Consider the following 23894-nt stretch of genomic DNA (forward strand, 5'->3'; position numbering starts at 1 on the left):
TGTGGATGCAATTTCTTGATTCATTCTGGACCAAAACATCACTCCCTGCACCCTTCTCTTACATTTTTCAATACCTAGGTGGCCTTCATGAATTTTTCCAAGCATTTCTTTTTGGAGACTTTTAGGAATCACAATTCTGCTACCTTTGACAGTATCCCATCCACAACAGAATGTTCTGATCTGTGGTTCCAATATTCTTGTACTTTTGACGTACATTCATGCTTATTAACTGGCCATCCATCCATCCTTCTATTACCTGACTAAGAATTTTGTCCTTTCTGTCTCAAGACGCAGCAGGTCCAACTTTTCAGGAGCAACAGGTACAGTCTCTATGTCCATATCAACAAATGCCTGAACAGCAACAGTGTCCCTGTGACTGTCCTTTGTTGTTGGATCCACATCTCTGGAAAGTGTGTCAGTCATGTACATGAATTTTTCAGGTGTGTATGACGCATTCAATACATATCTTTGCAATTTGATCATCATTCACTGAATTCGCAAAGGACAGCCGCTTAAAAGTTTGTGAAACAATGCAACCAGAGGCTTATGATCAGTTTCAACATTAATAGATTGCCCTGAAACAAACTGATGAAATCTCTCGCAAGCAAACATAATGCTGTGCAATTCTTTTTCAGTTTGGGCGTAACTTGTTTCTGGATCAGATAATGCACGAGATTCATATGCCACTGGTAGCTATTCCTTATCATGTCTCTGGAGTAATATTACCCCTAAGCCTGCTTAAGATGCATCACATGAGAGTTTGATGGGTCGCTCAGCATCATAGAATTTCAGCAGAGGTTCCTTAGTGAGCACTTTCCTGAGATTTTGCTATACCTTCTGTTCATAATTCCAGGTCCATTAGTTTTTCTTTTCTGTTAGCTGCCTCAATGGAGCAAGCTCTTCCGAAAGATTGGGTGTGTATTTTCCCACATAGTTGACTATTCCCATGAACCTTTGAACATCCTTTTTACATTGCGGTCTTGGCATGTTCTCAATAAGAGAAACCTTCAATGGATCAGGACACACATCCTCATTGCTGATGATATCACCCACAAAGGTAAGTTCAGTCACTCCTAGCTGACATTTGTCTTTATTCAGCTTCAGGTTTGTCTTGCATGTTGCTTCAATGACTTGTCTGATTCTGGCATCATGCTCTTGTTTAAATGATCCTCAAACAATAATATTGTCCATGGGAGTATCCACACCCTCAGTGTGCTCATATAGCATGTGAATGGTTTTATGGTACACTTCAGGAGCTGTTGCAATTCCAAATGGAAGCTGAAGAAAACATTATCTGGCAAAAGGAGTGTTAAAGGTATGCAACTTTGAACTTGGTTCAGTTAGTTTACGTTACCAGAATCCAGAGGATGCATCTAATTTACTAAAGTGCTTTGCATTAGCAAACCGTGACATAATTTCATCACAAGTAGGCAATTGGAAATACTTTCTTTTAATGGCTCGATTCAAGTCACTTGGATCTAAGCAAATCCTCAGTTTTCCATTTTTCTTACCAACAATGACAAGCCAATTGACCCATTCAGTTGGTTCATCAATTCTTTGTACAACCCCTAACAATTCCATTCTGTCAAGCTCTGCTGTCAGTTGGTCACATAATTGAAAAGGCACTTTTCTACATGGATGTACTACTGATGGCATTGTGTTGTCAATTTTAATTATGTGCTCTCCTGGAAGACAACCAAGCCCTTTGAACAAGTCTTCATACACTTTCATCAAGTCACTGTATTCTGACTCTGTGTCACTGTCCAGGACAAAGGCTCTTTTCACTGAATTCAGTCTCTCACAGGCAGATAAACCCAGTATTGACTGTACATTCTTTGGTGCCACCACAAATGAAAGCATGTGCACAATATTTTTGTGTGTTACTTTTGCCACACATGTTCCTTTACCTGCACCTGAATACCCAGTCACTTTTATATTTGTCTGATGTAACTTTGGTCTTGGCTTTAATGCATAAAACTCAGATTCTGCAAGAACATTTACTTGTCCTCCAGTATCAAGTTTAAACAGAATATTTTTTTGTTTCACTTGTAATGGAATAGTCCAGTCAGTCTTACTTTATTTGTTTTCACCAAGCACATCTATATAAAACTCCTCAGGAGCATTTTCAAGCACTGCATTTACTTGTTTTGCTTCCTTTCTACTACTGCAATAGCATGAAAAATGATTTCTCTTACCGCAGTTGTTGCACATTTTCCCATACACTGGACACTGTTTTGGCCAATGCTGCCACCCACAGCGATCACATAGCTTATTTTCTCTCAGATGATATCTTGCACTGTTGGTTTTGTTGTCATTTTATTATTTTTTTTCTAATATGTTTGTGCTTCCTCACAGTATCTACATTGCAGCTCTCAATGAAGAATTCTTCAGCCTGTGACATCATAGTTTCTGAAGCTATGCAGAGCATCAAAGCTTTTTCCTAATCTAATTCTTGTTCACTGAACAGTTTTTCTCTCAGACCATTATCCAGAATGCCATGAACAATTTTGTCTTTAATGAGAGAGTCTGTCAGTTCTACAGATTCGCGTGTTTTACCTCGGTATCTCAACTCAGTAACATTGATCTATAGTTTCACCAGCTCTCTGCTTACATGTAAAAAATTTGTACCACTCATACATCACATTACGCTTCAGTATACAAAATGCTTCAAGTTTGTCCATTTTAATTCTAAATATAAATTATCTCCATTTTCAAAAATAAAATGATTATTTACCTCAACTGCGTCATCACCTATTAGGTGAAATAGAATCGCAGCTTTCGTTTTTTCCGGTTTTCTATCTACATTCATCACCAATAAATACAATATAAAACATTGCTTAAATTTTCTCCAGTTCTCAGCTACTTTCCCAGACAATTGAAGTGTCGATGGAGGCTGCAAACCTTCCATTTGTAAAACTGTTGGCAAACACCAAAACACTTCGAACTCTTTTTTTCAGAAAATTATCTTCGATTCTGCCGTGTTAGAAAATGCATTATTCTGCCAGACCGACTTCTGACACAATGTTGCATTCTTTATATTCATATGTACCGTGGGTTACTAATGAAGAAACATATTCTGGAAGAATAGAATTTTATTTAACAACCACCACCACCACGTGTTTTACAATACAAAGGTTCTTGATCTTTCTATCATTCCAGCACATGCTCAGAACACTCTCCATTCTCGTTCTTACACATCATATCACCACAGAGGTCATCTATATCCACTAAAGACTACTAATAATGAAAACTGAAATTCTGTATTGAAATTCCCCAGAAAATACTGGGAACATTGAGCATCTGTAGAAACAGGAGAAGAGTTCTCATTTTAGGTTGGAGACAAATTTGTCAGATTAGTAAATCCTTGAGTAGATATTGTATGTAAATTGTATATACTTTTTATTTCAGGGTGCATCTGGTGTAGATAATTACTCTAAAGGAAGGAGGGGTGACAAAGGACAACGTGGTATACAGGTACACTCTTTATCCCTTTCTTATTTAATCAGAATGGATTTCAGAGAGAATATAGAATGTGCTGTTATTAGTATGTAGAGTGTTTAGTAAAGTTGACAGAGGATTTCCAGGCATGTATGTTAGGTGTAAATACAGAACTTTTAAAATTTCATTCATATCAAAGATCCACAGAGTTACGCAGCACTGAAACAGGCCCTTTGGTCCATCTACTTTGTGTCAACCAAGATCCCTACCTCAGCTCATCCCATTTCCCTCTAAACCTTTCCTATTTGTGCATAGGTCCAACTATTTTTTAAACATAATTGTACCTGCCTTCACTACATCCTGTGGAAGCTCATTCCATATACCAATATCTCTGTGAAAAATGTTCCTTTTCAATCCCCTTTAAATCTTTGTTCCCACCACCATAAGCCAATGCTTTCTAGTTCTCGACTCCCCTACTGTGGGGGAAAGACTCTGTCTAACTACCTTATCAATGCTCCTTATAATTCTGTAAAACTCTATAAGGTCACCCCATAGCCTCCTTCACTCCAGAGACACCTGTCCCAGCCTGTCCATTTTCTCCTTGAAACTCCGGCCTTCCAGAGCAGGTGACAGAAGAATTGAATGAGTAATGAGATTGAGAACTTGTGGTCTTTTCATGCATAACTACACCCTTCCTTAGATGTGGCAATATAATTACACACTCTTCTAAATACATAACCAATGTTTTATGCAACCATAATATGATAGCTCAAACAAAAACATAGTGGCTGAAGACGGCATGCCATACAGGCATTCGGCATTACCCACTTCATGGGTTTAAAGACCACAACACATCTTCATAATGTTGATATGCTTCAAAATATCATCGTTCTCCTTCCTGAACATAATATCCTCCATGTTCTTCTCCACAGCAGATACAGTTGAGATGTATTCTTTAAAGACATTACCCATCTCCTGTGGCTCACCACATAGATTATCACACTCCTGCTTAAGGGAAGTACTATCTCTCCAGTTAAATTTTCACTTTTCATATATTTATAGAAACTTCTGCGATTCTTTTTTAAACTATCTACAAGGGATGTCTCATGTTCTCTTTGTGTCCTTTGTATTTTCTTTTTAAGTGTACCCGTACATCCCTTATACTCCTCAAGAGATTCACTTGATCCCAGCTTCCGAGACCTAACATACATTTTCCTGATCATGGCCTCAACATCCCTCGTCAGTCAGAGATTCCCTGTCTAGTAAGAACATGCTTTCTTTGAAATCTTCTTATTGCACTTCCAAAAGCCTCCCAGTTGCCAAGCATTTTTTTTATCTGCTCACAGTCTCCCCTGATCAACCATTGCCATTAAAACTAGTCTCGTCCCAATTTAGGAATGTACATTGTGGACCACTTCTATCTTTTTACATAACTATGTTAAAACTAGAAATGCGGCCACTAGTCCCAATGTGCTCCCCCCACTGACACATCAGCCATTTGCCCAAAACTCACTTCCTATGGGAAGCTCAAGTGTAGCCTCTTCTGGAAGTCACAGAGTCATAGAAAGCTACAGCACATAAGCAGGCCCTTCAGCCCATCTAGTTCATGCTGATCCATTCAAAATGCCTACTCCCATTGACCTGCACTGGGACCATAGTTCTCCATACCCCAACCATCCATGTATCTATCCAAACTTCTCTTAAACATTGAAATTGAGCTTGCATGAACCACTTGCAGATCATTCCTCACTCACACAACCCCCTGAGTGAAAACATTTTCCAAAATCTTCCCCTTAAACTTCTCATCTTTCACTCTTAATCCATGACATCTAGTTGTAATCCGACCAACCTTGGGGGATAAAACTTGCTGGCATTTACCATATCTATACCCCTCAATTCTGTAAACCTTTATCAATTCTTCCTTCAATCTTATACATTCTAGGGAATAAAGTTCTAACCTATTCAATCTTTCCTTATAACTCAAGTCCTCCAATCTCAGCAACATTCTTGCAATTTTTCTCTTTACTCTTTTGATTTTATTTACATCTTTCTGAGGGTAGGTAACCAAAACTACACACAACACTCCAAAATAATCCTCGCCAATGCCTTATGCAACTTCAACATCCCATCACCTGTACTCAGTACTTTTGTCTAGGAAGGCCCTTATGCCAAAAGCTTTCTTTACGACCCTCTCTAACTGTGATATCACTTCCAATGAATTATGGATCTGTGTTTCAGCTCCCTTTGTTCTACCGAACTTCTCAGTGCCCTACCACTCACTGTGTAAGACCTACTCTGGTTGGTCCTCCCAAAGTGCTAAACCTCACACGTGTCCGCATTAAATTTAACCTGCCATTTTTTTAGTTCATTTTTTCAGCTGGTTTGGATCCTGCTGCAAAACATGATGGTCTTCCTTGCTGCCCACTACACTCCCAATCTTGCAGCTGATCTCCTCTGAAGGGCCGTCTCCACCACCTCCCCCCCCCCCAAACAACTCAAGACACTGTAGCATTTTGAAACTGACTTACAGACGCAAGCTGAACTCCAGTCAATTGTCTTATATTATGCCTGAACTGTGTCTGAAGTCCATTTACTGCAGCAACCATATTTTCTTTACCCAATAAGTGTATGCCAGTCTCAGATTCAAAATTTTTATACTAAATGAGCAACACTGACTTTTTTTTTGCAATAGAATTTGCAGATTTTTCTGCCATTAGTGAAAAGCAGTGATTCCCGACATCACCCCAATTTTAAGAATGGCGTCATTCTAACTTTAAGCTTCTTGTTCTAGTCTCCTTGCTCTTCAGCCAGACTAATCTAAATATTACTGTTCACTTTCAAACTGGAGCCATAAATACAGCTTGTGTTCCTGCTTAACTTTCTCAGCTTCAGGATCATATGGCAGGATAGAAACTTCTAAAAAGGAAATTGCTTGATAAAATAAATCAGAGGAAGTCACAGAACTTATCAAGGGAGAGAATATTTTCTAACAAAACTTGGGCATATTTTGAAACTACACTCATTAGAATAGTGAGATTTCTCATTATGGTCTCATTTCCATATGTGAAAATGTTGGTATTATGATTGCAGTAACAGTGAAACTTTACCTGTCTTTTTAATCTACAGGGTGAATTTGGGCAAAGAGGTAGACCAGGCAAGGTTGGTCAAGATGGAAATAAGGTAAGATATCTTGCCTCTAATTAGCTATCTAGAACTCGTGTGAAGTTCTTCATATTTTCTGCACAAATCTATTTTGTTCTTTTATGTATAATGTTTCTTTCTAAATTGGGAACAATAATTGCTTTCATTTTGGTGGTGTTCTGGCTAGTTGAATCCAACATAATATGCTAAAACCAGATCTAGTGTGTGTACTTATCAGATAGTTCTAATTACTTAATTTTTGGAGTATTTATGTGTGAGCTCAAAACAAACAGTTCAATCCAGCTATATGTGTATAATACCTGGTTCAACTTAAAAGCATACTTTTATAATATACTGACAGCAATCTCAGTTTCAAGAATAGCAATCTTTGCATAGGGTTGTTGAGATGGAATGGATTTCTTCAGGCAAAAACAATGTTTGACCTTCCCAATCTCCCTAATGTACCTCAGCATGAAGATTTCCAAGAGTGCTGTGACTGAGTAATACAGACATTTCCCTGCTGGCTTTTCATTCTTCAGATAAACTAGTAACTTCAAAGCTCAAAGTAAAATACATGGTCAAAGTTCATAAATGTCACCATATGCAACCCTGAGATTTGTTTTCTTACAGGCATTCACAGTAAATAGCAAGAAACACAGTAGAATCAATGAAAAGCTGCACACATTGAGGTGGACAAACAATCATTCTGCAAAAGACAGCAAATTGCAAAGACAAAATGAACAATAAATATCGAGGACATGAGATGAAGAGATCTTGGAATTGAGTCCATAGATTGTGGGAACAGTTCGGTGTTGGGGCAAGTGCAGTTATTCCCTCTGGTTCAAGAACCTGGTGGGTAAGGGGTAATAACTGTTCCTGTACCTGGTGTACCTGAGTCTCTTGTACCTCCTTCTGATAGTACAAGTGAATAGGGAGCATGGCCTGGATGATGGGGGTCCTTGATAACAGATGTTGCTTTCCTATAACACATCCTTGTAGATGTGCTCTGTGGTAGGGAAGGCTTTACCCATGATGGTCTCGGCTGTATCCACTACTTTTCCATTCAAGAGTATTGGTGTTTCCATACCAGGCTGTAATGCAGCCAGCCAGTATACTCTCTACCACAGATATATATAAGTTTTTCAAAGTTTTAGATGATGTGCCAAATCTTTACCAATTTCTAAGAAAGTAGAGCCACTGCTGAGCTCCCTATGTATTGATACGTATCTGCTGCTCCCAAGAAAGGTCCTCTGAAATGATAATGCTAGGGAATTTGAGGCTGCTGACCGTCTCCACCTCTGATCTCCTAAAGGAGACTTGCTCATGGACCTCCTGTAGTCAACAAACTCCTTGGTCTTTGTTTAGCTGAGTGAGATGTAATTGTGTTGACACCACTCAGCCACATTTTCAATCTCTCTCCTGTATTGTCACTGTCGTTCAGATATGGCCCAAGTGCAGAGTGAGAGACGCTGAAGTGGGTCAATAGTTCACAAAACTTTAATGCAAACAGTGTTCAAGGGAAAATAAAACAATAAATGCAAGACCAAACAGAGCCATTAACTAAAACTCTCAAATGGGAAACAAAGCCTACACTGCGGCTGAAAAGAACATTAAACAAATAAAGTGAGTCTTCAGAGTCAGCTGACTCCACAGTCCAATTTCTCAGGGAAGGCCGCTGCAAAACAAAAGTCAAGTGTTGCTATGCTCTGTCCAAGTCTCGACAATCACTACGACGACAAGTATGGAGTTAAATACTATCACGATTAAATAATTAGCTGACACGTGCAAATTCTCAAGCACAATTGCTGTATCTACTGTGCTGCCGAATCCATGGTTGTGACATGTATGCCGATTTGTCATCAACTTTGTTTATAAACTTCGTAAAGGGTGATGGTTTTTTTTTGAATATTTGCAACAACCACTGCAGTTAATGGCTTCAGAAGCTGGTGAGGATACATTCTGCCCACTTCACTCTGGAGAGTGAATTAATTGGCAACAAAACACTTGCTCCACAGGTCAAGCCATCAAGCAGCCTATTGTTAATGTGTAGTTAACATCGTGTTTCCACTCTTGAATGCTGGCGTTTGTTTACATGTTTTAAATCGGTTTAAATTGTTTTGCATAAATTGGTAAACTACAGTGCTCTCCATTCCTATTTACCCTATTTGATTCTAAGTGAGCACTGATTCTTTTTCATAACATAAATAGCAGAATAAGCTAACCACTTGCCGTTAATGCCTGATCTGCCATTGAGTGATGCTTACTTTCTGATCTCAGCAACATTTTTTTGCAGTAATTCATATCACTTGATGCACTTGGCATCAATAAATGTAACTCCGTCTTGAATGAGTTCACTGACGAAGCCTCAACAGCCAAACTGGAGAGAGATTTCCAATGATTCCAGATGCTCTCGGAATTTATATTCTTTCAGTGTTTTATCCAGACCCATCATAAAAACCAACACTCTCAAATATAAAATATATTTAAAATACACTCTGCGCTATCTTTTTTTTACCAAAGTGGATCAGTTCATGATTTCACACATTATATTTCACTTGCCATGTTCTTGACCATTACATCAGGCTATCTAACAGCCGCCACACATCCCCGCACCCCGGCACCTGTCTGTAGACTCCTCACAATCTACACAGATACTGAGTGTTGTATCATTAGCTATTGTGGATAGATTATACTCAATCATTTCACTCCATATTCGTGGCACCCCAACAGTCACAGCCACCCTCCTGAAAATGACCCCTTTATTGCTATTACAATTTCTCTGTCAGGCAATCCAAATTGAAACTGGAAATTTAATTGCTGTCCAAATACCCAGAAGATTAATTATGACCATTACTTGAGATGTTCAACAGTATTGTTACCCTTATATTGTTATATATTGCAATGGAAACTCTTGGATTTGATCAACAGGCAAAATCAAATATACTTTTATATCTTTAAAGGGACGACCTGGTCGGAGAGGAGATATGGGTATTGAGGTACGTTTATTAGTTGAAGTGCTAAGTTAGTCTAAGAAATTCAAGCATGACGGTATAAAAATGTTCATTCTCAGAAATCTTGTCTGTTATATTAAATCATTGGCTTTTGGTTTGTCTATTTCAAACTAATTGCATATCACTGTATTGATATGGAATAACAATACCATAGTCCCTTGAAAACAAGGGGGGATATTATCTTGGATTGCTGCTTGGTGGGGAAGATCTATGTGCCTTTATTTGTTCTGGGAGTAGATGGATCAGGAAACTGAGTGGTACCTGTGAAGTCAAGTTAAGGGGCTGGTATGTAGCATGCCACTGAATGTATTTTTGATGGATTGAGACTGCAGAATTATGTAGTGACAGAGCATTTGGACATCAGATTAAATTATTCAGATTTCAGATTTATTTATCATGTGTACTTTGGAACATGACACGTTTGGTGGTGTAGTGGCATCATCACTGGACTGCGGTCAGGAGGTCCCTAGTTCGAATCCAGCCAGCACCCCTGCACGCTTTTCATCCATGCTGGCTTAAGAGCATGTGATCTCTTTGAAAAAACTCACCCAGCAGGAGGCAATAACAAACCGCTACTGTACGCGATTTCCCACTATGTCACAACAGTGTGGGAGGAAGATATCTGCTAACTGGAAAAATTCCAGATGCAATATACCTTTCTTTTTTTCTTACTTTGAAACATACATCATTCAATATAGAACTGGTTTTAACTTTTATAAAGCTTATGAGTTTATAACTCTGCAGTGCAAAATGAGTATCTGATCTGATCAGTTGAATTATTCTACCAATTCTAAATTAATGCAAAAAGAAGGATGATAATGGTTAAATTAATGCAAAAAGAAGGATGGTAATGGTTATAAACAGCTATATTCAAGAGGAACTCACAATTTGATGAGATGTGCAACTTATTGCTGGGAAGATTGGCCACATATGGAACTTCAATAGCTTATCAAATGAATCCCATATTTACGTAGTTTTCAGTTTTTGTTATCAGTAATTAGATGTGATTGTACCTCTTAATTTTGATTCACAGCAGTTGGATAAAAATATTAAAGAGCGATAAACAAGATGCAGGAAATCTGGAATAAAAACAGAAAATACTGGGAACAGATATCAGGTCAAGTTGAATCTGATTGTTCAACGGAAATAGCAGAAGTTTTTCCTACTCCTCTCCTTTGATTAGTAGGGTACATGGTGTTCAGGCCAGGAGGAATTTGGGAATAATTGTCCTGTGGCTGTTGAGCGTAGATTGGCAAATTTCACTCTAAATCAAGAAAGGAAATATCGATGTTCTGCAACCTTTATGATTACTTTTCTTAGTTTTCTGAATAACATAGATCTTCCTCCTATAGGGTCGCAGTGGACAACCTGGTATCCAAGGACCCCCTGGGCCCCCTGGACCCAAAGGCCAAAAGGTGAATGCAAATATTTATTATGTGGAAGACAAAATATCCCTGGAAACTTGGTGTATTTTTTGAACAGAATAATTTACAGTTATAAATCTATATAATAGGCAGTGTTGGCTAAAGAGATTGAAGTAAGTTAGTCAATAGTCTCTAATGCTATTGGCTAAATAAAGGAGAGTATAAAAAGATACAATTGTAGAACATTTAAATTAAAATATTTAAACAATTTCATGATCTCTGATTTTTGACATTAAATTTAAATGACTATTTAAAATTTTTGTTCTCAACTTAAGTGTATACATTAAGATAATATTTGCAAGTAGAATACTAATGAAAGAAGAAAATTAATATTGATTACTTTATAGCCAGATTGTTTGGAGTCAGGGTAAAATTGTGCTTCCTCCTCAGTTTTATTTCCTGCTAATCTTTGAGTGTGTTAGCAAACAGAAAATCCTTTCACAGAAACTAAAGGATCCAGCCTTTATTTTCATCATTCTCTTGTCATATTTTCCATCCAATGCCTGCATAACTTTAAGCAACACTATTATAACTTCCTCATTCTGTAAGGAGAGTCATCAAAGTTCTCCAGTCTCTACATATAATGAAAGGCTTGTAAATGTTTTGTTCTCTCTCCAAAACCTTGGCACCTATGCAAAGTTGCCTCAATAGGGGCATCGGCCTTCACTGAGCCCAAACCACCAGCTTCAAAGGTTCAGCATAACGTGTTTGCTTTCTCACTTTATATTTTACTTATGATCCCACCCACAATGTTAAGAACCTTCATAAGCCTATCTTGCCACCCTCAAATATTACACATCAATGTCCAGAAGACCCAAAAGCTGATTGTGGACTTCAGGAAGGGTAAGATGAGGGAACACAATCCTTAAAGAGGGATCAGAAGTGAAGAGAGTGAGTCCTGGGTGTCAAGATCTCTGCGGATATAACCTGGTCCCAACATATCGATGCAGCTATAAAGAAGGCTATACAGCAGCTATATTTCATTTGGAATTTGAGGAGATTCAGTTTGTCACATAAAACATTCGAAAACTTCTATAGATTTACCATGGACAGCATTCTGACAGGCTGTATTACTGTCTGGTATGGGTGACTACCGCACAGGATCTAAAGAAGTTACAGAAAGATGTAAAATTCATCAGCTCCATCTTGGGTACTAGCTTTCATTGTACCCAGGACATCTTCAATGAGCTGTGCCTCAGAAAGGCGACATCCATCATTAAAGACCCCCATCACTCAGGGCATGGCCTCTTCTCATTGTTACCAACAGGAAGGAAGTCACACACTCAGTGATTCAGGAACCAGTTCTTCCCATCCAATTCCTAAGTAATATTGAAACTGTGAAATATACCTCACTTTTCATTTTGTTTCTTCACTATTTTTAATTTATCTATTTAATATACATATATGTGTACTTAATTGTGATTGATTTACATATTTATTTTTCCTATATTATTGTGTATTGCATTGTTGTTCTGCTACTAAGTTAACAAATTTTACAACACATGGCAGTGATATTAAATCTGATTCCGATCCTACGTCCCATTCCAGAATTGTGTCATTTGTTTCAAAATGCTTTAAAAACAATTATGATTGGTCTTCATAGCATTATCTATAAACCTCTCAAAGCATTTCATCGCAGTAGCACTCACATCTACTGTGATGAAATGCTTTGAGAGGTTGGTCATGGCTACAATTAACTGCTGCCTCAGTAATTGTCTGGACTTCTATAATTAGCCTGTTGCCACAATAGGTCTACAGTGGATGCAGCCTCACTGGCTCTCCACATGACCCTGGATGTTCTAAACAGTTGTAGTACTGGCAACAGGCTGCTGCTTATTGACTACAACTCAGTGTGCAACACAATCACACCATCAGTTCTAATCAATATACTCCGAAACCTGGGCCTCTGTGCCTCCCTCTGCAAATGGATCTTTGACTTCCTCATTGGGAGACCACAGTCTGTGCAGATCGGAAATAATTTCCCTTCCTCATTCACAATCAACACTGGCACAATGCAAGAATGCATGCTTAGCTCACTGCTTTACTTTATCTATACCCACAATTGGATGGTTATGCGTAACTCAAATGCCATCTATAAATTTGCAATGATACAACAATTGTTGGCAGAACTTCAAATGGTGATGAGGTGGCATACAGGAATGAGATAAATTGGCTGGTTGAGTGGTGTCACAGCAACAGCCTTGTGCTCAATTTCAATAAGACCAAGGAATTAATTGTGGACTTCAGGAAGGGGAATTCAGGGAAACATCAAGGATCAGAAGTGGAAAGGGTGAGCAGTTTCATGTTCCTCGATGTCCACATATCCGAAGACCTATCCTGGGCCCAGCATATCGATGCATTTCCAAAGAAGGCATGACAGGAGTTTGAGGAGAATTCGTATGTCACCAAAGACACTGTAAATTTCTACAGATGTACCATGGAGAACATTCTAACTGGTTGCATCACCATTCATCTGGTATGGAGGGGCCACTGCACAGGATTGGAAAAACAACTGCAGGAAATTGTAAACACAGCCAGTTCCATCATGGGTACTCGCCTTCCCAGCGTTCAGGACACCTTCAAACGGTGATACTTCAAAAGGGTAGCATTCATAATTAAGGACCCCTATCACGGTGGACATACACTCTTCTCATTGCTACCACCAAGGAAGAGGTACAGGAGCCTGAAGACACAGTCAACGTTTCAGGAGCAGCCATGAGACTTATGAGTGGATAGTGAACCCATGAACACTACCTCAATATTTTTCCCTCTCTTTTTGAACTACTTGTTTAAATTAACTTTCTTTTATTACATATACTTAGAGAAATTTTAGTTTTATAGTTATTTATTGTAATGTACAGAAGAAAAATTTTCATGACATATGCCAATGATATAAAACCTGATTCTGATTGAAGGCAGGAGGAGTCAAAATGAAAGTGAAAAAAAAATCACATAGCTTCTTCTGTCTAAGCATCTGTAAATTCTGATTTCAGTAATCAGGAATTCTGTCTCTTGCTTTTTTTTACATCAAAATAATGGAAAAATTAATGGAAATGAACAAGATTGGATTCTACTGAAACTCAGAATGGTGTTTCACCCACTTTCTGATATGAGCTATAATTAATATTAGCATGTGTGGATCTTTGTCACATTGCTAATATTAATGATCTTGTTTTTCCCTATTTTGCAGGGAAGTAGAGGAAATCCCAGTCCCCCTGGAAGAAAAGGAGAGACTGGATTGCGAGGACCTCGGGTTAGTAAGAGTAATGTCAATAATTTATTGAATTATGTAACAAATATGAACTTACATGATCCTTTGCTAAGAATTTGATCTTTATGGAGAGCGTTGCTGAGAATTTTGCCACTAAGCATGCTTGACTATAAAAATCAGACCAGTATTTCTTGAGCTTTTACTAAGTTCGCATTTTTCTACTTTTCTTTTCCCATTTTCCAAAGAGGTGGCATAAAATAGAGTATGAATGCATTCTTGCATTCTGTTTAATGCTGTAGAATGGACAAGCCAATGGCCCTTAAACGTCTAAACAGTAAAGATGGCAGGGAATGGCACCTGGAAAAGTCTTTTCACAACCTCACAACATCCTAATGCTTTTTGTTCCCAATAAACTTTATGAGTCATAGACGACATTAAATCTGCATACTGCAAGGTTCAACAAAAGCCAATGAGATGCATTGTTCCATCTTTACCTATTCTGTCACAAATAATGATAATCAAAAAATACTGGATTGATGGAAACCCCCTAAATATTCGCTTATGTGATTCAGGAGAGGAAATCTATCATACCCAAATTAACTTTCCTCCAATTTGAGATCCTCCAATGTGTTTGATCCTTTCTTTTTTCTTTTTCAATCTTTTTATTGAGTTTCATATATATATATAAACATAACATAATAATGAATAGGTTATGAATACAATAGACTTGAAATTGCATTAGTAATAAGATAACAATATCCTATTAAACATCAACAAAAAAAAGTACATTAATCAATCAAGTCTATATAATTATATATGAAAAAAAACAAAAATAATTGTCAAAAGAAAAAAAAATTGAAAATATTAAAAAAAAATATATATATTGAGAAAAAAAACACTAAACTAAACTAACATGGGCAATAATAACAGTTTATAAGTATATGATAGTGTCAAAAAAACTCCAGAACTCCATACCTGAACAAGAATAAGCAGAAAGAAGGTCTGGAAAAGGCCAAATTAATTCATATGAAAATGTCGAATGAACGGTCCCCAAGTTTCTTCAAATTTAATTGATGAGTCAAAAATAGTGCTTCTAATTTTTTCCAAGCTCAGATAAGAAATAGTTTGAGAAAACCACTGAAACGTGGTAGGAGGATTTACTTCTTTCCAGTTTTGTAATATAGACCTTCTGGCCATTAATGTTACAAAAGCAATCATTCGTCTGATTGAAGGGGAAAACTGATTACCATCCTCATTTGGTATACCAAAAATTGCAGTAATAAAATGAGGTTTTAAATCGATATTCCAAATTGAGGAAATGGTAGCAAATATGTCCTTCCAATAGTTATGTAAAGTGGGACATGACCAAAACATATGGGTCAATGAAGCCACTTCTGAATGACATCTGTCACATTCAGAGTTAATATGAGAATAGAATCGAGCAAGCTTATCTTTAGACATATGAGCTCTATGTACAATTTTAAATTGTATTAAAGCATGTTTAGCACATATAGAAGAGGAATTAACCATTTGTAAAATTTTTTCCCATTTATCTGTTGATATATTATATCGAAGTTCTTTTTCCCATTCTTGTTTAATTCTATCTGATATTTCTGGTTGTATCTTCATAATCATATTAAAAATAAAAGCTACTAATCCCTTCTGACAATGATTTAAGGTAAAAATCAAATCTGAGAAATCCATTGAAGTTGAATTGGGAAAAGATGGTAGAACTTTATGTAAAAAATTTCTGATTTGTAGATATCTGAAAAAATTAGATTTAGGTAATTTAAATTTGTTGGAAAGTTGGTTGAAAGACATCAAAGTACCTTCAAAAAAAAGATCACGAAAACATATTATACCTTTCCTTTTCCATATGCTAGAAGCTTGATCTGTCAAGGAAGGTTTGAAAAAAAAATTAAGTAAAATAGGGCTATCAAGAACAAAGTTTTTCAGAGTAAAAAACTTACGAAATTGAAACCAAATTCATAATGTATGTTGGATAACAGGATTAGATATCTGTTTATTGAATTTAACTAAATCAGCAGGAAGAAAGGAACCAAGAACGGAGAATAGAGAATATCCCTTTACCTCATCGCATTCCAAATTTTCCCACTGTGGGCACAATGGTGAATCCAAATCTAATTTCCAATACATTAGGTTACGAATATTATTCGCCCAATAGTAAAATCTAAAGTTAGGTAAAGCTAAACCACCATCTTTTTTAGATTTTTGTAACTGCCTTTTACTTAACCTGGGGTTTTTATTTTGCCACACAAATGAGGAAATTTTTGAATCAATGTTGTCAAAAAAAGATTTAGGAATAAAAATTGATAAGGCTTGAAATAAATATAAAAATTTTGGTAAAATCAGCATTTTAATAGCATTAATCCGACCAACTAATGATAAGGATAAGGGAGACCATCTTGTAGTAAGTTGTTGAATTTGATGAAGCATAGGTAAAAAATTCAGTCTAAATAAATCTTTATATTTCTTGGTAATTTTTATACCTAAATAGATAAAGTTATCAGTAACAACTTTAAATGGTATCCTGTCATTCAATAAAGTTTGCGCGTTTAAGGGGAATAATTCGCTCTTATCCAAGTTTAATTTATAACCAGAAAAACTACCAAATTGAGCCAACAAGGATAAAATAGCGGGAATAGACCTGTCAGGATCAGAAATATATAACAGCAAGTCATCAGCATAAAGTGATAACTTGTATAACTTCTCATTACAGGTAATACCAAAAATATTAGGAGATTCACGAATAGCAATGGCTCAAGGTTCTAATGCGATATTAAATAATAAAGGACTTAAGGGACAACCTTGTCTCGTACCACGAGATAATTGAAAAAAAGAGGATCTATAATTATTTGTAAGAACAGAAGCAACAGGTTTATAATATATTAATTTAATCCATGATATAAAATTAGGGCTAAAATTAAAATTTCTCAATGCATTAAATAAGTATATCCATTCAACTCTATCAAAAGCTTTTTCAGCATCTAATGAAATAACACATTCTGGGGTTGTGGGTGATGAAGTATAAATTATATTAATCAATTTTCTAACATTAAAAAAGGAATACCAATTCCTAATGAAACCAGTTTGGTCTTCTGAAATAATCTGTGATAGTACCTTTTCTAATCTAATGGCTAAAATTTTTGTAAGAATCTTAGAATCTACATTTAATAATGATATAGGGCGATAAGATGCACATAAAGTAGGATCTTTATCTTTTTTAAGAATTAGAGAGATAGTAGCTTCATAAAAAGATTGAGTAATCTCTTCTTAGCAAATGCATCATTAAAGATTTCCAAGGGGAAAGCAAAGAAGAAAAAGTTTTAAAAAATTCTACAATATAACTATCAGGGCCAGGAGCTTTCCCTGAATTCATTGATGAGATAGCCTCTCCTATTTCGGCCATAGAGATAGGAGCATTGAACAAGCTACGATCTTCATCTGTCAGTTTAGGAATATTCAAATTGTTAAAAAAATTATCCATCATGGACAGGTCAGCATCAAATTCTGATTGATATAAAGATTTATAAAAATCTTGAAAAGTGTTATTGATTTCTTTATGATCAGTAGTTAGATTACCATCTTGTTTACGAATTTTAATAATTTGTCGCTTAGTCGAAATAGCTTTTAATTGATTAGCTAACAGTTTACCAGTTCGATCACTATGAATATAGAATTGAGCCCTGGTCCTAATTAATTGATTTTCAATTGAAGAAGATAATAATAAGCTATGTTCCATTTGAAGCTCAACTCTCTTCTTATAAAGTTCTTTGGTAGGAGTCACGGAATAAATCTTATCAATTTCCTTAATTTTATCCACTAATAAAGCAATATCTAAATATCTTTGTTTTCTTTTACCAATGGAATATGAGATAATTTGTCCACGGATAAAAGCCCTAAAAGAGTCCCAAAGTATTCCTCTGTCAATTTCTTCAGTATAGTTTGTTGAGAAGAACAAGTCAATTTGCTGTTTTATGTAGGTGATAAATTCTGGGTCTTGAAGCAAAGTAGCGTTAAGTCTCCAAGATCTAGTATTATTGGAAAAGTCTGAAATCTTAATAGATAACTTCAAAGGTGCATGATCCGAAATAGTAATAGAATCATATTTACAATCAATAACATCCGTTAATAACCGATGATCAATAAGGAAATAATCAATTCTAGAATAACTATGATATACATGTGAAAAAAAAATGAAAATTCTTTATCTTTAGGGTTCAAAAACCGCCATATTTCAGTAATTCCCGTATCAACCATAAAAGAATTAATAAGTAAGGCTGATCTATTTGGAAGAGTTTGGATAGGTTTAGATCTATCCATCGAAGGATTCAAACAACAATTAAAATCTCCACCCATTATCAATATATATTCGTTTAGATTAGGAAGGGAAGTAAACAAACGTTTAAAAAATTCAGGGCAGTCAAAGTTTGGAGCATAAATATTAACTAGAACCACTTTTCGATTAAAAAGTGAACCAGTTATCAACAAAAATCTGCCCTGTGGATCAGAAGTAATTTCATGATGTGTAAACGAAATTGAGGGGTCTATAAAAATAGACACACCCCTAATTTTGACGGTACAATTCGAGTGAAATTGTTGACCCTTCCAGAACCTAAAAAAAATGTTGATTATCCTCCCTCCTAATATGGGTCTCCTGTGCAAAAATAATATTAGCGTTCAATATTTTAAATATTTTTTTACGTTTAATCGGATGATTTAAACCATTAGTATTCCAAGAGATAAAGTTAATAGATTTATCCATCATGCCAATATTAGTTGTGTGTATCATAAAAGGTTAAAAAGACACATAACCCATAATTCAGGAAGAAGGAAAATTGATTCAGGAGCAACTGGAGAACATGACACCTCAACAATATTAATAATTTAAAGATGGCCCATAAACTAAAAGCAAAAAAAAAATGTAAAAGCGTGAAAAAAGATCCCTACCCCCTACCCCCACCCCTCGAAAGAAAGCCAAGTGGCAGGCACATAATCTAACACTAACATTACCCCCATTTCAAGATGGCAGCTCCATAAAAAGATTTTAAAAAACTATATAACACCCAGATTTAAATATAGGGTTGCAAAGAGAAAATATACATCAGTCAGAATGAAAAAAATAATATAATAAAACAAACAATCATTAATAAAAAAAAGTATAAACATTAAAATTTGAAAATGTAATATACCTTTTAAAAAAATTCCATGTTCAAATACAAGAAAGATGACGTTTCAAAAGCAAAGACTTATGGGAAGAAGAAACGACATTTTGAAAAACCCATATTACAAAATATAGATGTAAGTTCAGCAATCTATCAAAAAAATTTAATAAAAAATGTTATCAAAATAGGATTAAAAAAAGGATTTAATAGACACTACAATATATAAAAAAAAGACCAAAAAATCCAAAACATTCGTCCCATTTCTAAGTACAGGCAAACAAATAAATGCTTACAGAAAGCAAGGTCTTATGGGAAGAAGAAACGACATCTTGAAAAAAAAGTAAATCATTATTACAAAATATAAACGTGTATATCCGAAACAGAAAAAAGAATAAAAAAAATTATAAAAATTAAAAGAACATCTATAAACAATGATGACAGTAAAAAAAAAGAAACCAGACCCGTAGATCAGGATAAGAAGTTATAACCCAGCTTCATAGGTTAAAACTTAAAATGAAATGGCATCCTCTCTCTGAAAAATCTTCAACATAACACATAGTTCAAGTTGCACTAGAAGATCGATATTCTTCAACAAATTTCTTCGCTTTTTCCGGAGTGTTAAAAAATTGCTGACTGTTGTCGTTCAACGTAATTCTAAGATTCGCTGGATATATTAAAGCTTGTTTAAGTCCAATCGAATGAATCTCTGCCATCACTGGTTTAAAAGCAATTCTCGCTCTCATTACTTCGAATGAATAATCTTCAACAATTCGAAATGTGTTGCTATTGTGAGAAATCACACCTTTTTTACGAGCTAATCGAATTAAAAGCTCTTTCTCCTGAGGATAATGAAGGCGAACAATCACCGCTCGTGATTTACCAGTCACAGCCGAAAATCTCGCAACTCTGTGAGCGCGGTCGATAACAGGTTTAGTATGCAAACCTTCATCACCGAAAATTTCCCACAATAATTTAGAGAAAAGTTCAGTTAAATCACTGGACTCAACTTTTTCGGGAAATCCGATGATACGCAAATTCTGTCTGCGAGATCGGTTTTCAAGATCAGTAATTTTAAACTTATACTGATCTATAGTTTTAGCAGTCGACTCTATCTTCTTCTCCAGCGCTTCGATTGTACGTGCTTTTTCACAAATTGATTTTTCAAGAGTCATGATCTTATCTTCATGCCGCTGAATATCTGATGCCTGCGATTGAAGCTTAGTATCAAGCGATCTAACAACTGCTTCAAGTTCAGATATTTTCATGGTAAGCTTATTTTCCAAACTTCCCCGTTTACTTTCCAATTTACTTTCTAACCTGCTTTCCAAACCAGCAAGTTTAGCATCCAGAAGATTAGAAATTATGTCGATGGATAAAGGATCCTTAGACGATTTCTTGCTTATAGCCATTTTAATTTTGACAAGATTAGATCAAATATTGTTTTAGGAAAAAAAAAGTTAATCAGAAGTAGCAACTCATATGATAAGTTCGAAAAGATTTGATTAAAGGGTGATTATAGTTGAAAAAATGAAGAGCGCCTAAAAGGCAGATGTTTACGTCGCCATCTTGAAACTCCACCCCCGTGTTTGATCCTTAGTACTCCAGGAATGAGTGACAGATTAATGCTTGCTTTTTTGTTGGACTAAAAAAGAATAAATAATAAAATAAAAGCAGTAACCGGAGATATATCGACAAATAAAAAAGTCTTCACATTTGTGAATGTTAAGTTTCATGTTCACCAAAGATCCATACTGGTCCCTCCATAGTTTTATCCAGATGTTGCCTCTCTGGCTATATCACAGAAACATGAAACAAGAATCCAATTCTAACAAATAGTTCTAAACTGAACAATTCTAGCACACTCCTAGTGAGCACCCATATTCATTACTTGCAAAGTTGAGTTGATACTAAATTCCTCTTCCTGTACTTAGATTTGAATTATCCTACCCACACTTTATCCCCATGTTTTTTGACTAGGTTGGTTCACAGTTAAACACTGACTTGGCTTTAAATTCATACACATTTTATAAATTCCTATCGTGATGTTGTCCCCAATTTATTCCTGTAACTTCGTGAAATGCTGGAATCCCCTGAGGTATCTCCAGTCCTCCAATTTTGGACTTGTCAAATTTAGTTGCTTTTCCATTGACCATCATGCCTTCAGCTGTTAAGTTTAAAACAAAGATTGAAATTCCCTGTTTAAAACCTCCCACAATCTCTTTCTCTTTTGTTCTTTGAAGCACTACAGAAAAAAAAAACTTTTGGAGTGTTTTGGGCCATTTGACAAAAAAGTTCCTAAAATCTTTCAAAGGCACCAAATTGGAATCATTTTACATTTTATAGCTTAGATATTTTGCACTGGCTGTGAAGTAGTTACTGTATAAATACTCCAAAGATGTGCACGGTGCTAAAAGGAACATCAGAGTTGTTTGCTTTAAATGCAGATAGTGAGTTTTATAATATACTGAGGGACTGAGTGTCTGAGTGTCTTTAACGTTTTGTTCTCAGATTAAGTGATGGGTTTCTTCCATTCTAAATCCATATCTCATACAATCACAGCTCATGCAATTGTTTCAACTTTATCTTTTTTACCTACAATCTCACACTGAATCCTTCTCACTACTGTTGAACAGTCAAGAGAAACATACTATTCAGAACGATACACATTGGATTTTACCCCATTGCCTCATCTTTTGCAGGAATCTGATGGGCAAGGCCCTCTAACTTGATGCTCTTGTATTATTGGCTCATCAGAACAGAAGAAATAGGAGCAGAAGCAGGCCCTCTGGTCCATTGAGCCTGCTTCACCATTTAATACGATCATGGGTGGTCTGGACATGGACTCATCTCCACCTACCTGCCTCTTCCCCATAACTATTAGTTCCCCTACTATGCAAACTTCTATCCAACCTTGTCTTAAATATATTTACTGCTTTATTGGGCAGAGAATTCCATAGATGCACCACTCTCTTGGAAAAGAAGTTCCTCCTCATCTCCTTTCTACTCCCCTGAATCTTGAGGCTATGTTCCCTAGTTCTAGTCTCACCTGCCACTGGAAATAACTTTCCTGCCTCTATCTTATCTATCCCTTTCATAATTTTATATGTTTCTACAAGATCTCCTCTCATTCTTCTGAATTCCAGCAAATACAGTCCCAGGCGACTCAATCTGTCCTCAGACTCAAACCCCCCATTTCTGGAATCAACCTGGTGAACCTCCTCTGCACTGCCTCCAAAGCCAGTATATCCTTCCTCAAGTATGGGGACCTGAGCTTCACTCAGTACTCCCAGTGCAGCCTCACCTGTACCCTGTACAGTTGCAGCATAACCTTCCTGCTCAAAATTCAATCCCTCTAGCAATGAGGGCTATCATTCCATTTCCCTTCTTGATAGACTATTGCACCTGTAAACCAACCTTTCGTGATTCCTGCACAAGCACTCCCGAAACCTTCTGCACAGCAGCATGCAGCAGTTTTTTACCACTTAAATAATAATCTGCTCTTCCATTTTTCTTTCCAAAGTGGATGACCTCACATTTACCAACATCGTACGCCATCGGCCAAACCCACGTCCATTACTTAACCTATCTATGTCTCTGCAGACTCTCCATATCTTCTGCACAATTTGCTTTCCCACTCGAATATGCCCATCCATGCTTTATTTTTAATATTACTTTGATTTGTGTTTCAGGGCTCAACTGGAGATAAAGGCTTCAGAGGTCACAAAGGAAGTGATGGATTCAAAGGGCAAAAGGTTTGTGAATAATCTCTTATTCTCTGTTTTATCTTTCAGTGCATAATAAAATGGAACTTGTTTCAATGGCAAATGGAAAGCTGAGTACAGGCAGTTGCCATCTTTTGAGGGCAATAGGTGTATGTAGTTGTTACCCATTGTCCTCTGCATGCATTTTTTAAAATCTTACTTTCTTCCAGGTACATTATAACTAATATCAGGCAGCTCCCTTAACCTTTTTATCTTTCCAGTTTCAGGTGCACACACACACAAACACACTCATACAATTTTGGCTTTTCAGAACAACCAGAACCACTGTCAGGAATAACATTCAAATGGAACCAAAACTAATTGTAGCTGTAAGATAATGTTTAATTTGTCCAGCCACAGGTGTCTCACTAAAGGTTAATTTAGTGATATCTGAATAGACTTGAGACTTCAACAATGAAAACAGGAAATGCTGGATGTACTTAATGACATTCTCCCTACTCCCCCCTCCCTGCAGCTTAACAGTCACCCTTTGTCTTCCCAGTTCTGATGAAGAGTCTTTAATTTGAAATATTAACTCTGTTTCAGTTTGCTCGTATGCAGACTGACCTGCTAAGTATTTCCAGAATTAACTATTTTTAAAAACATAGAAAACATACAGTACAATACAGGCCCTTTGGCCTACAAAGCTGTGACGAACATGTCCCTACCTTAGAGATGCCTAGGCTTTACCCATAGTCCTCTATCTTTCTAAGCTCCATGTA

At 36.4% G+C, this 23894-nt stretch overlaps 1 protein-coding gene across 1 annotated transcript in view; it reads left to right on the forward strand.

Moving 5' to 3' along the window:
* Positions 1-23894, forward strand: part of LOC132378208 (collagen alpha-6(VI) chain-like) — a 126204-nt gene that overhangs the window by 75384 nt on the left and 26926 nt on the right. The window contains 6 exon segments of the mRNA XM_059944918.1: positions 3409-3474; positions 6565-6618; positions 9540-9575; positions 10943-11005; positions 14205-14267; positions 23101-23163. Coding sequence (XP_059800901.1) covers positions 3409-3474; positions 6565-6618; positions 9540-9575; positions 10943-11005; positions 14205-14267; positions 23101-23163 — 345 coding nt within the window.

Source organism: Hypanus sabinus, chromosome 20 (assembly GCF_030144855.1).
Source record: "Hypanus sabinus isolate sHypSab1 chromosome 20, sHypSab1.hap1, whole genome shotgun sequence".
Taxonomy (NCBI): Eukaryota; Metazoa; Chordata; class Chondrichthyes; order Myliobatiformes; family Dasyatidae; genus Hypanus; species Hypanus sabinus.